Raw genomic sequence first — 12,059 nt, 5'->3', positions numbered from 1 at the left:
TGCCTGCAGGGACCAGATGGCACCGGCTCGGAGGCCACAAAGGGAGCTCTCTGCAGCCCTTTTACCATGGGAGATGCTGAGCAGCTCATGGTGGGGCACAGCAGAGACCCCTGGCTAGGACTGCAAGAAGGAGGACGAGTTCCTAGCTGCTGGGGAGGCCACCCTACTGCTAACTGGCTCCTGGAGCAGAGCAGGCAGCCCTCTGCAGCCCTACTGTCACTGACCTGACCGTGTCACACTTGCTGGGAGTGCCAGGGTCTCTGTTCTGCCCACAGGACCGCAGTCTTCTCTGCACTTTGCATCTGCAGGAATCCAGTGTCACTGCCTCTGCAGCCATGTAGGGAGGCTTCTGCAGCTCTGCTGTTACAGCCCTGCTCACTCACCAGCCTGGAGTGTGGAAGCCATCAGTGACAGGAACTGTTCAGCAGCTGGGAGGCCTCTCTGCAGCCAGGGGCTCAGCCGCTTCCTTCCACTCCTGGTTGGGGGTCTCTGCATCCCACCACCAGACACATCAGGACTGGAGAAACTATCAGCCTGTGGCCACGGGCGGGCAGCACAGGGCTGGCAAGCAGAGCAGCGCATGGCAGAGGCCCATGGTTGGAAATCCCCTCAGCTTGCGCTAGCTACCAGGGCCACCACCCACCCAGTCCACTTTTTCTCCAAACAAATCACCCAGCAGCTCACTGGCAGCCTCTGGGGTGGGGGAAGAGGGAGGCCTGGACTGCGCACCTCCCAGCCCAGCTCAGCCCAGGCCTGGCACTACAGGACCCGCCGCGTCCCCTTAACTCGGCCCTTCTGAGCGCCCGGCCCCGCCCCCTGCGCTCAGACACGGGGCTGCGCGGGACCCTCAGGCCGCGCTGCGGAGCTGGATGAACCACGGGGGGCGGGGCTGTGGAGCCGGGGAGCAGCCGCAAGGGCGGAGTCTTGATGTCCCCGCTCCCGCCCCCCGGGCTCTGTCTCCAGCAGCCCCGCCCCCAGCGCGTGCGCCCGGCGGACCCCGCAGCGCCAGCGGGAGGGAGCTGCGCGCTGGGCCTGGGCGGCCCTTCTAGCCGCGCCGCCCGGCTCTCTATGGTGCGCTGCTGCCCCGGAAGCTGCTGGCGGCGGGACGCGCTCCGGCTCCTCGCGGCTGCGGCGCATGGCGGGCACGGCGCTCAAGCGGCTGATGGCCGAGTACAAGCGTGAGTGAGCGGCCGGGACCCAGCGGCGGCCGGCGGGCGGGCCCGGCATCGCACCGGGGCGCCGGGCTGCGGCCCGGGCCTGCGCGGGACTGGGGCTCCGGGCACGGCCCCTGCGGCTGGGCCGGGGCTGGGGAAGGTCTCGCCCGGCCCACGGGGCCTCTGTGGAAGCGGGGCAAGGCGAGGCCCCTGGGCGGAGCCGGGCGGCCCGCGGCCGAGGAGCGGCCCCTTCCCTGCCAGCGGGGAGACCCGGGGGTGCCAAGGGCCCCGGAGAAGCTGCGGCGGGGGTAGGGTGACCAGCTGTCCCTATTTTCTAGGGCAGTCCCGATGTTCGGGGCATTTTCTTCTATAGGCGCCTATTTCCCCCCACCCCCGTCCTGTTTTTTCACACTTGCTGTTTGGTCACCCTAGGTGAGGGAGGAAAGACGGTGGGGAAATGGGGTCAAAGTAAACCTAAGCGCCAGGATGGACAGCGCAGTGCTGGTGAGAGAAGGTCCCCTGCCAATTTAGCTACTGCCTCCTTTGGAGGCAGGAGTTATTAAGCTGAGGGGAGAACTTTCTCTTGTCGGTTTAGTCTGTGGCTGCTGTAGTGTAGACCTAGGGCATGGCTAGACTTGCAAATGCAGAGCACTTTGAGTTAAACCAGCCTTCCTAGAGTGCAGTAGGGAGAGTGCTGCAGTCTGTCCACACTGATAGCTGGAAGCACACTAGCGTGTTCACATTTGTGGCACTTGCAGCGGCATTGGGAGCTGTGCATTGTGGGCAGCTGTCCCACAGAGCACCTCTTCCCATTCTGAAGAAGTGGGCTGTAGCCCACGAAAGCTTATGCTGAAATAAATTTGTTAGTCTCTAAGGTGCCACAAGTACTCCTGTTCTTTTTGCGGATACAGACTAACATGGCTGCTACTCTGAAATCTTCCCATTCTGGCACTGTGGCTTGTGGGAAGGGGACAGGGGATGCGGGGTGTTCTGGGTCCTGTCCCAATGCCCCGGGATGCATCAGTTTGCATCCTGGCAATCCCTCTGCTTCCGTCCACAATTGGCACCATCTTTCAACGTTCTTTGTACTGTGCGCACTATCTTCCCTTTCGGTCTGCGGGAATGGAGTCTGAACTGTTGAGGAATATGCTGGCAAGTCTCACCAGCACATCACGTTTGGTAGCTGAGTTATTCCTTAAGTTTCAAAGTGACAGCGAGGACTCCGATAACGATGTCGACTCGAGTAATGCATATGACACGAGATAGCTTGTGGCATTCATGGACATGCTCACCACCGTGGAATGGTGCTTTTGGGCTTGGGAAACAAGCACTGAGTGGTGGGATCACATCGTCATGCAAGTCTGGGATGACGAGCAGTGGCTGCAGAACTTTTGCATGAGAAAAGCGACTTTCATGGGACTGTGTGAGGAGCTCGCCCTCATCCTGCGGCGCAAGGACACGAGATTGAGAGCTGCCCTGATGGTGGAGAAGTGGGTGGCTATTGCAATCTGGAAGCTGGCAACTCCAGACAGCTACCGATCGGTTGCTAACCAGTTTGGAGTGGGGAAGTCGACTGTTAGAATCATGTTGATGCAAGTTTGCAGGGCAATTAATCACATCTGGCTCAAAAGAACTGTGACTCTGGGTAACGTGCATTACATCGTGGCTGGCTTTGCACAAATGGGTTTCCTTAATTGCGGAGGGGCAATAGATGGAACACATATTACAATTCTGGCACCAGCCCACCTAGCCTCAATGTACGTTAATCAGAAAGGGTATTTCTCTATGGTTCTCCAGGTGCTTGTGGATTACCGTGGGCGTTTCATTGACATTAACGCAGGCTGGCCCGGAAAGGTGCATGGCGCACGCATCTTTTGGAACACTGTCAGGAACCTGCAACCTGGGACTTTTTTTTTTCCCCAGACCAGAAGATCACCGTAGGGGAAGTCAAATGCCCATTGTGATCCTTGGAGACCCCGCTTACCCTTTAATGCTGTGGCTCATGAAACCCTACACAGGGAGCCTTGACCGCAGCAAGGAGAGGTTCAACAACAGGCTGAGCAAGTGCAGAATGACTGTGGAGTGTGCTTTTGGCCGTTTAAAGGGCCACTGGCGCTCTCTGTATGGGAAGCTGGACCTGGCCGATAACAGCATCCCTGCGGTTATATCCGCGTGCTGCACCCTCCATAACATTTGTGAAGGGAAGGATGAAAAATTCACTCAGGCATAGAACTCGGAGGTTCAACACCTGGAGGCTGAATTTGAACAGCCAGAGAACAGGGCTATTAGAGGTGCCCAGTGTGGGGCTGCAAGGATTAGGGATGCCTTGAGGGAGCAATTTGAGGCTGAAAACCACCAGTAATGTTTGGTGCCCTGCACGGGAGTGAAGTGCAATAGTTCCAATATGAGTAGTAATCTGTGTTTTCTACGTATGATACACTGACTTGCAGTGCCTGTTGCTTTCCTGGGCTAGGGTATCTTTTACTTTATGCAATAATAAAGAATCTTTTCAAAGCCAAAAAATCCATTTATTGAAAAGAAACACAACTGCTTGGGAAACAGAAAGGGGAAGGAGGTGGGGTGGGGAATGGTACAATCACAAATTTGCGAAAGTCCTGTTATCATACTCAGCCTTCCTGTCTGGAGTGCTGTGCAATGAGTGCAGCACTTCAGGATAGCTATAGTGCATGGTGATGGGGCTTGAGTAGAGTGGGTAAGGGTCATAGTTTTCAGGGCTGGGTGGTGAAGCTACAGGTGTTGGAGGCAGCTGGTGGCGATATGAACCTGGATATTGGGGAAAGTGGCTTGGAGATGACACAGGGGCACAAGGGAAAGAATTTTGGGACAAGGGCTGCAGGGGGGGGCAGGTGTGGTAGTGCTCCACCTGCATGGCTATGAGCGTGGGGATTGAGTCCGCTTGGCACTCCATGATGCTTATCAGCCGCTCCGTGCTTTGGTGCCAGCGATCTGCATTCTGCTGGCGGACCCTCCTTTCACTCTCCCGCCACTCCTGCATTTTTTGATTTTCATTAAGGGACTGCTGCATGACTTCATGCGGCATGTCCTCTTTGCTTCTACATGGCCTCTTCCCTCTTTGCAGCCTCTCGGCCAGTGATAACACACACGGCTGAGCTCTCAAGGTTGCATCTGTAGGGGCAAAATGCAACACTTAACAGAGGCAGCATTGTTCACACCAGACGGAGCAATGATTCCCCCGTACTTAAGGAGAGCAAGCACAGTCTACGCAATAGCATAATTTGCCCATCCCAAAGTGAGCGCACATAACCCCCGGGAGCCCCAAAATGGTGAGTAAGCACAGGGTCAAGGGGGACTGATTTTTTCATGGCTGTACTGTCCTCTGGGTTTCTGTGCCTTGGGGAGAGCCAACAGCTGCAGGGGGCCCCTGTACTGAACACTGTCCCCACATTTTCCACAGGAGTACATCCTGGAAGATATCTCGCTGCAGAGGGTGACCTGGGAAGCAAGGGAGGGTCTTCTACTACAGTGCGGCTCCTGCCCTGGCCCATATGCAGCTTGCCTGTGTGCAGCAATGGTCCCCCCGCTCCACACGGCACAGTGGTGTGGACATGTTAATCTGACTGGGACAAGGACCACAGTGGCTCTCCCATGAAACCCGCGCAAGCACATTGCCCAAGTTTGGATGAGACCTTTGAAGAGATCACCGAGGCCGATTACTGCGATGTGAGAGAGCACATCGGTGCCCTATTCCGCATCTAGGCATGCATGCAGCCCTAACCCTCCTCGCCCCAAGAGCCCGCACCAAATAACTTCCTTCCCAAAATAAAAGCCGCTTACCGGGAACCTCCTCTGGTGCTTGTCCTTCCCCACGCACCAGCCTCCACAACTGGCTACCTTCCTCCTGGCTTGAGAACAGTTCCTGGCTGCATGCGTCTAGGGATGCCGGGGTGTCTTCCTCCTCCTCAGCACCCTTGCTCCTGCTTTGCTCCTCCTCCTCCTCCTGCCTTGTTGGACTGGGTTCTGAAGCGTCCGTGGTGGTACTTGGAGTGGAGGTGGGGTCACCCCCCAAGTATCCGTCCAGCTCTTTATAAAAACTGCAGGTAGCAGGGGCAGCACTGGAGTGGCTGTTTGCCTTGTGGCTTTGCGGTCGGCATTCCACAGCTCCTTCACTTTAACCCTGGCCCCTTTCCATCATGTCCCTTGATATCTGCCTGAGGGTATCGTAATTCCTACAGCTGGAGCTCAGCTGGGACTGGACAGCTTCCTCCCTACAAACACTGATGAGGTCCAGCACCTCACCGTTGCTCCATATTGGGGGTCGCCTGCTGCATGGAGGCATGGTCACCTGGAAAGATGCACTGAGAGCACTCCACACCTGGCTGAGCAAACAGGAAGGGGATTTTCAAAATTCCCAAAGAATTTAAAGGGCGGGTCTGACGGTTGGTCACCTGAGGACAGGGCAGTAGAGTTCAAACTGATGACCAGAGCGGCTAGAACGGGCATTGTCGGACACTTCTGGAGGCCGATCAGAGCGCATTAAGAGTCCGGGGTGTCCACACTGGCGCTGCAGCGCTCCAAGAGGAGTGCATCAAATGTTATTTCACTCACTGAGGTGAAGTACCAGGAGCGCTCTAGCCGCGGAGTCAGAGTGCTCTACATGCCTTGCCAGTGTGGACGCGGCGTGAGTTAGAGCGCCCGGGGCTGCTTTAATGCGATCTGACTCGCAAGTGTAGCAATGCCCATAGCCTCAGTCCCTTTCATAGTGCGCAGGTATCCGTGTCCCAAAGCTGCATGATGACCAGGCACTTATCAGGCCTTGTTGGCTCTCAGTGAGGATGAGGATTGTATGGGCATGAAGAGTGAACTACTCTGATCTCTACAGTCTGCTACTTATGGGCAAGGGTGAAGTCTGTTTGTGCTGCTGCTGATTTTGATGCATCTGACAGTGGTTAAATTGACAGCCCTACATACCAAAGTTCTCTTGCACCCTTCCGAAGCATTAGATACACTTCTGATCTTGGGCAAGAGGAGGGGAAGGATTAGTCCAGGAGTGGGCAAACTTTTTGGCCCGAGGGCAACATGGGGGTTGCAAAACGGTATGGGGGGCTGGGTAGGGAAGGCTGTGCCTCCCCAAGCAGCCTGCCCCTGCCCCCCTATCCACTGCTTCCCACCGCCTGACTGCCCCTCTCAGAACCCCTGCCCCATCCAACCCCCCCGCTCCTTGTCCCCCGACCACCCCCTCCTGGGACTCCTTGCCCCTAACCCCCCCTCAGGACTCCAACCCCTATCAAACCCCCTTCCCTGTCCCCTGACCACCCCCTCCTGGGCCCCCCCCCTAACCGCCCCCCCCCCCGAGAACCCCATCCACCCCCCCTCCTGGGACTCTGACCACCCCCTCCCAGGACCCAACCCCCTATCCAAACCCCTCCCCCCCCAGCCCCTTTTGGAATGTGACCCTGCGAACGTGGGCAGAGGACTCAGGAGGAGCAAGGGCAGCCTCGCAGCCAGAGAGTAGCAGCAGTTTCCCCTTTAAAGCGCCGCTTCTCTCCGGCTGGCTGCGCGGCTGCCCGGTACTCCTCCTGTGTCCTCTGGCCGTGTTCGCAGCGCTCCTGCCGCCTGCACCTCTCACCTGCTCCCCTGGGGCTGTGGGTGAGCCTCCCTCCCTGCTCTCCCCCCCCGCGGGGGGTGCACTGGTGCTGAGCTGTCCGGTGGCGCAGTGAGGTGAGGCTGCAGCGGAGGGGCCGGGGGCTAGCCTCCCCGGCTGGGAGCTCAGAGGCCGGGCAGGACGGTCCCGTGGGCCGGATGTGGCCTGTGGGCCATATTTTGCCCAGCTCTGGATTAGTCCCTGCTTGCAGTTGGGAGCTTAGATGTTCCTCTTTTTAAGTAGCTCTCCTAATTTAAAAAGACATAGATCTTCTGTTGTCTGAAATTTCTAACTGAACTATGGTTCATGAAAATATGAGCTTAATAGCATTAAAAAAAGTTGGGCATAATAGGGGTAGGCATTGGTGGCTAAGATCCCGGGGGAGCCACGCTGCGATTGCTCAATTAGGGAAAACTGCAAAGAATGGTGCAGACAGTCCCCCAGACTGGTGGTTATTTCAATACTTAGCTCCACCAAGATAGCAACAAAACACTTCTATAATACCCTACTGGTTACCCAGAAGCCAAAATACAGTTCCCTTAAAGCAGCTCAGCCTTGGGCTTCCACCCAGACAGCCAAGTCAAATATGATGAGGATTACTGAAAATCTTGTTCATCATATAAAAAGTTCTACCAATCCCAAATGATCGGACATACTACCCATCAAGTTAATGAATATTTCAGATCTCACCCAAATACACACTTACAGCCAATGCTTTAGTATCTACCATCTAACGGTTTATTTATAAGAAGAAAGAAAGGCGAGAGTTAAAATTGGTTAAAGGAATCAAATACGTACAATAATTGCAAAGTTCTTGGATTAGGTTTAAAGCAGTGATGGCATAAACTGCTAACTGGCTAAATCTCTGGTTGCTCTCAAATCATTGGAAGGTCCTCAGTACCTTGGTTAAAATGCTCCCATTAGTATGAGTCCATAGTCCAGAGATCAGAGCAGGAAAGAGGCAAAATGGAGATGTTTCCAGAGCCTTTTATTGCTTCTGCCATCTGGAGGGAAAATTCATTGTCCCAAACAAAGCCCTTGGCATAGTTTGTGGAAAAATACAAGCACACAAGATGAAATTTAGTACCACATGGTCTAGTCACATGACCTTGCATGCTTTGATTGGTCAGGGAAGCCATTACCCATACTCTAGATAGAAGGTCCTCAGGAAAGCCCATTAGGCTTCTTCCATGGCCCATTGTGTTCGTTGATGGGCCATCACTTGAATGCTCCATTCACAATGTGCTGGCTAGACTAGATGTAAACTGTCTTGTGGGTTTTACCACAGGAGCAAATACATTTGAAATACAGGAACATAGTCAATATTCATAACTTCAGATACAAAAATAATATGTGCATACAAATAAGATAACCATATTTAGCAAATTGTAACTTTTCCATAGATGATTATATCGGTACTTTGTTTAAGATTTGCTGTATTTCTATAACAATGGTAGCAACAATGGTCATATTTTAATCATATAACATCACAGCATTCTATGTGTATTGTTTGCACAGCTCTGCCGGTACATCTCAGTCATGACCTGCAACATATGCTATTCCAATGCTGAGTCTTCCTTGAGAAGAGGCTTCCGTACTATAATGGAATGTAGTCTTGTGAACAATTAATGTAATCTACAGTAATTAATTTACTGTGCAATGATTTCACCTATGAAGACACAAGCAGAAAAGTTTGGCACACTGTACCCCAGCTTCCCCGACTTTCTAAGTGGTGTAGTTTATTATCAAAACTCTAAGTGTCTCTTGGAAAATGGTAACTGTAAGTTTGACATGTTTTTTCTCTGAGGCATGTAATTGTCCGTCCTTGTAGTCCATTAATTGATCTGTCTTCTAACATTTGAACAAAGTAAACTGCTTATGCAGACAATAACTTTCCTAGCTAGCCTCTTCTTTATTAAGATTTTGTTACAAAAAGCAGAGGTAAATCTAGACCATAAATCCTCTTCACGCCTTTTGCTGATGTTTTATGCTAATGATGTACAAGTGAACACCCAATTATAGTTGTCCTCTAGTATTTTTCTTTAGCCCAAAATAGGTTTCAAAAGTAAAAATATTGTAAAAGTTTGTTCATAATCTTAAAGTTAGATCCCCTTACTGTGCTATTCTGCTTTTACTGGATATGGATTATTAGGTAACTAATGTGTAAACTGAAGTTAAAAGGCTCTGCTGCTGGGGACAGCTTTTTATGAATATATATATATTTTCTCACTACTTCCTTTTATCTGATTTCTCCCCTCTTCCCAATAATTTTTTTCTAATTATGACAAATACCTGTTTGGCTTGGGTTTTTTTCTAGTGTACTATCTCTGAAATTCTTGCTTTGATTTTTTTTTAATTTTGTTTTATTCCCTTGACTTTTTTTATTGAGATCTAGAGAAGTTGCTTATGTTAGTGCATTTTTGTGGCATAAAAATTAAGGCCTTGATATGTCAAACACCAGCATGCTTATCTTTACTACTGTGAGTGGTCCCATTCATGTCATAGGGTAGTGAATGTGTGTGTAAGTGTTTGTAGGATTGGGGCCTTAATCTGATTTTTGTAAAGTAGCAACTTCCCTTCCAGCATCTCTGGTCTTGTAAAAGAAGTTAAATCATTCCTTTTTCCAGTTTAGACAGTTGTCTGCTAGAATTGTGCAGTTATAGGCTAGCTGGTGCTTTATTTACATCTGTACTTAAGGTTGCATGAGCATTATAATCCTTTGTTTTCAGTTTTTTGTAATGTTCAGGAACTTTAATATGTTGGGCTGAAATTTTTCCAGAAATGGTCTCTGCCTGTGTGTGTGTATTTTTTTAATAGTTTAAGTAAAAAAATTAGTTGTCATTTCTAAATGAGCAAGTAAAAGACAATAGCAAACTTTCCCCATTTTTATATGATGTAAATAAATTCTTGAACCAATATTTTGAAGAGCTCTATTGGCAAAATGGCTGGGGTATAGAGTTCAAAGTTTTGTATGGCAATGTTCCTTTTTGATTTCTGGTGAAAATTTATTTTTATTTGGCAGATAGGAGTGTTTCCAAATTGCCTATGTATGCAGGTAGGATTTTTTTAAAACCTATATTCTGTGTAAAGCTGCATGTATGTGCACTGGAAAGATGCACATTTTCTGATGAACACTGCCTCATTAACAGTGTTTGTTGAATGAAGCAGAGATCCTGTTCCATTCTCTGCACGTTGGTTTAAGCAGTTACAATTTTTTTGCCCTGTGTGCATGTCTTTCACTGCTTTGGAAAACGATATCAGCCATTGCCCCCTTGAATCATATGGGCATCGTGTGCTTCAGACTCCTGACTGGCCATTCTGCTAGTGCCAGTCAAATAATTGCAGCTTGCTGCATGGTTGGGCACTACAGTCAGAAACATCGGGAAGTTAAGATGCTACTAGGCTGACAGGCGAGCTGCTCCCATTGGTGTGGTTAACCCACCTCTGTGAGAGACAGTAGCTATGTCTATGAGAGAAGCCTTCCTGTCGACAGTGCTATCTACACTATGGGTGAGGTTGGTATAACTCAGTTGCTGTGGGGCGGGGCGTGAGAATTTTTTACACCCCTGAGCAATATAGTTATACGGGTGTAAGTTTATAGTGTAAACCTGGCCTAAATGTCCTGGATTTTGTGCTGTGTTAAATCTGAAATTGGTTGAATGTCGTTTTGAGGGAAAAGATTTTTTTGGTTGAAGCATGTGAGAGTTAGTAGATTGGGATCCTCTTCCCGGGGCTGGTCTAGGCTACAAATTAAGGTTGGCTTAACTACATTGCTCATGCCGTATGCGATGTAATTAAGCCGACCTAAGCCTTGGCATAGAGTCTGGTAGGAATTCTTGTGTGAATGTAGCTACTGGCTCTTGGAGAGGTGGATTTATTACAGCAGTAGAGGAATCCTTTCCATCTCTGTAGTGTGTACACTTCAGTGCCACTATGGCACTGCTGCTGTAGCGTTTCCAGTGTAGACATATCCCCAGCTTTGCCAGTAACGTGCTATATAATCTTAGGCAGCTCTTTATGCCCCTGTGTCTGAATTTCCACATGTGTAAAATGGAGATTCTTTTATATCATTAGAACCGCAGAACTGCACAGTAGTCGTGTTTAATATAACAAAGTATTTCCTTTTAAAAATTGAGGTGTTTAATCTGTGGAATTTATTACCACTAGATATAATTGAGGGCAAGGGCCTAGTCCAGAGGTGGGCAAACTACGGCCCACGGCCACATCCAGCCCGTGGGACCATCCTGCCCAGCCCTTGAGCTCCTGGCCGGGGAGGCTAGCCCATGGCTCCTCCCCTGCTGTTGCCACTCCCCTGAAGCCACGCCGCCGCACGGGCAGCGCTCTGGGCAGCGGGGCTGCACGCTCCTGCAGGGCAGCGCTGCAGTGTGTCTGGCTCCGGCCGGGCGGCGCGGCTGCCAGACATGCTGCTCTGTGCAGCATGGTAAGGAGGCGGAGATGGAGAGGGTTGGATGAGGGGCAGGGTGTTCCAGGGTGCAGGCAGGTGGATGGGGCAGAGGTTCTGGAGGGGTGCGGTCAGGGGACAGGGAACGGGGGTGTGTGGATAGGCGTGGGAGTCCCAGGGGACCTGTCAGGGGTTGGGGCAGTCAGAGAACAAGGGGGTTGGATAGGGGGTGGGATCCCAGGGGGGCGTTTGGGGTGGGGGATGGTCAGGGGACAAGGAGCGGGGCGGGGGGTTGGATGGGTCGGGAGGTTCTGAGGGGGGGAGTTGGGGCGGGAAGTGGGAGGGGTCAGATAGAGGGTCAGGCTGTTTGGGGAGGCACGGCCTTCTCTACCGGGCCCTCCATACAGTTTTGCAACCCCAGTGTGGCCCTCAGGCCAAAAAGTTTGCCCACCCCTGGCCTATTAGGATTAAGAAAAAAATTAGACATTTATATGGCAGAAAACATCTACGGTTACATTAGACAGGATTTAAAAAAAAAACAATTAGAAGAGATATAAGCCTTTATGCTTCAGGACATAAGCCAACTTCATTTCAGTTTGCACACTATTGCACTCTGTTCTTAAAATTGGAAAGAGTCCATCTGGAGCAAAAAGAGAAAAATCCAGCATTGCACTGGACAGGTTGTGATTAGCTGCTGCTGCTCATTAAATAAGGGGAGAACGTGTTAAAAATGTGGGAAATTGCATCATAAAACACTTAAGCTTACCCAAGTAGTGATAATGGATTCACTTACCACAAGAGGAAACTGTAATAAATAGCATGGGTGAGTTCAGGACAGAGAATGTTTCTTCCATCTCTAATGGAGGCTATAATAGCAGGG

The 12,059-nt window shown here is 51.0% G+C and overlaps 1 protein-coding gene across 1 annotated transcript in view; it reads left to right on the top strand.

Moving 5' to 3' along the window:
• The first annotated feature begins 987 nt into the window (after positions 1-987).
• Positions 988-12,059, top strand: part of UBE2G2 (ubiquitin conjugating enzyme E2 G2) — a 41,390-nt gene continuing 30,318 nt past the window's right edge. The window contains exon 1 of the mRNA XM_045030644.1: positions 988-1,178. Within this exon, the coding sequence (XP_044886579.1) occupies positions 1,136-1,178 (43 nt within the window). The 5' untranslated portion in view covers positions 988-1,135. The remainder of the gene's footprint in view (positions 1,179-12,059) is intronic.

The sequence above is a fragment of the Mauremys mutica genome, chromosome 9 (assembly GCF_020497125.1).
Source record: "Mauremys mutica isolate MM-2020 ecotype Southern chromosome 9, ASM2049712v1, whole genome shotgun sequence".
In the NCBI taxonomy this organism is placed as follows: domain Eukaryota; kingdom Metazoa; phylum Chordata; order Testudines; family Geoemydidae; genus Mauremys; species Mauremys mutica.
Note: the sequence above shows the minus strand (reverse complement) of the source record. Positions and strands in the feature narration are given on the sequence as shown.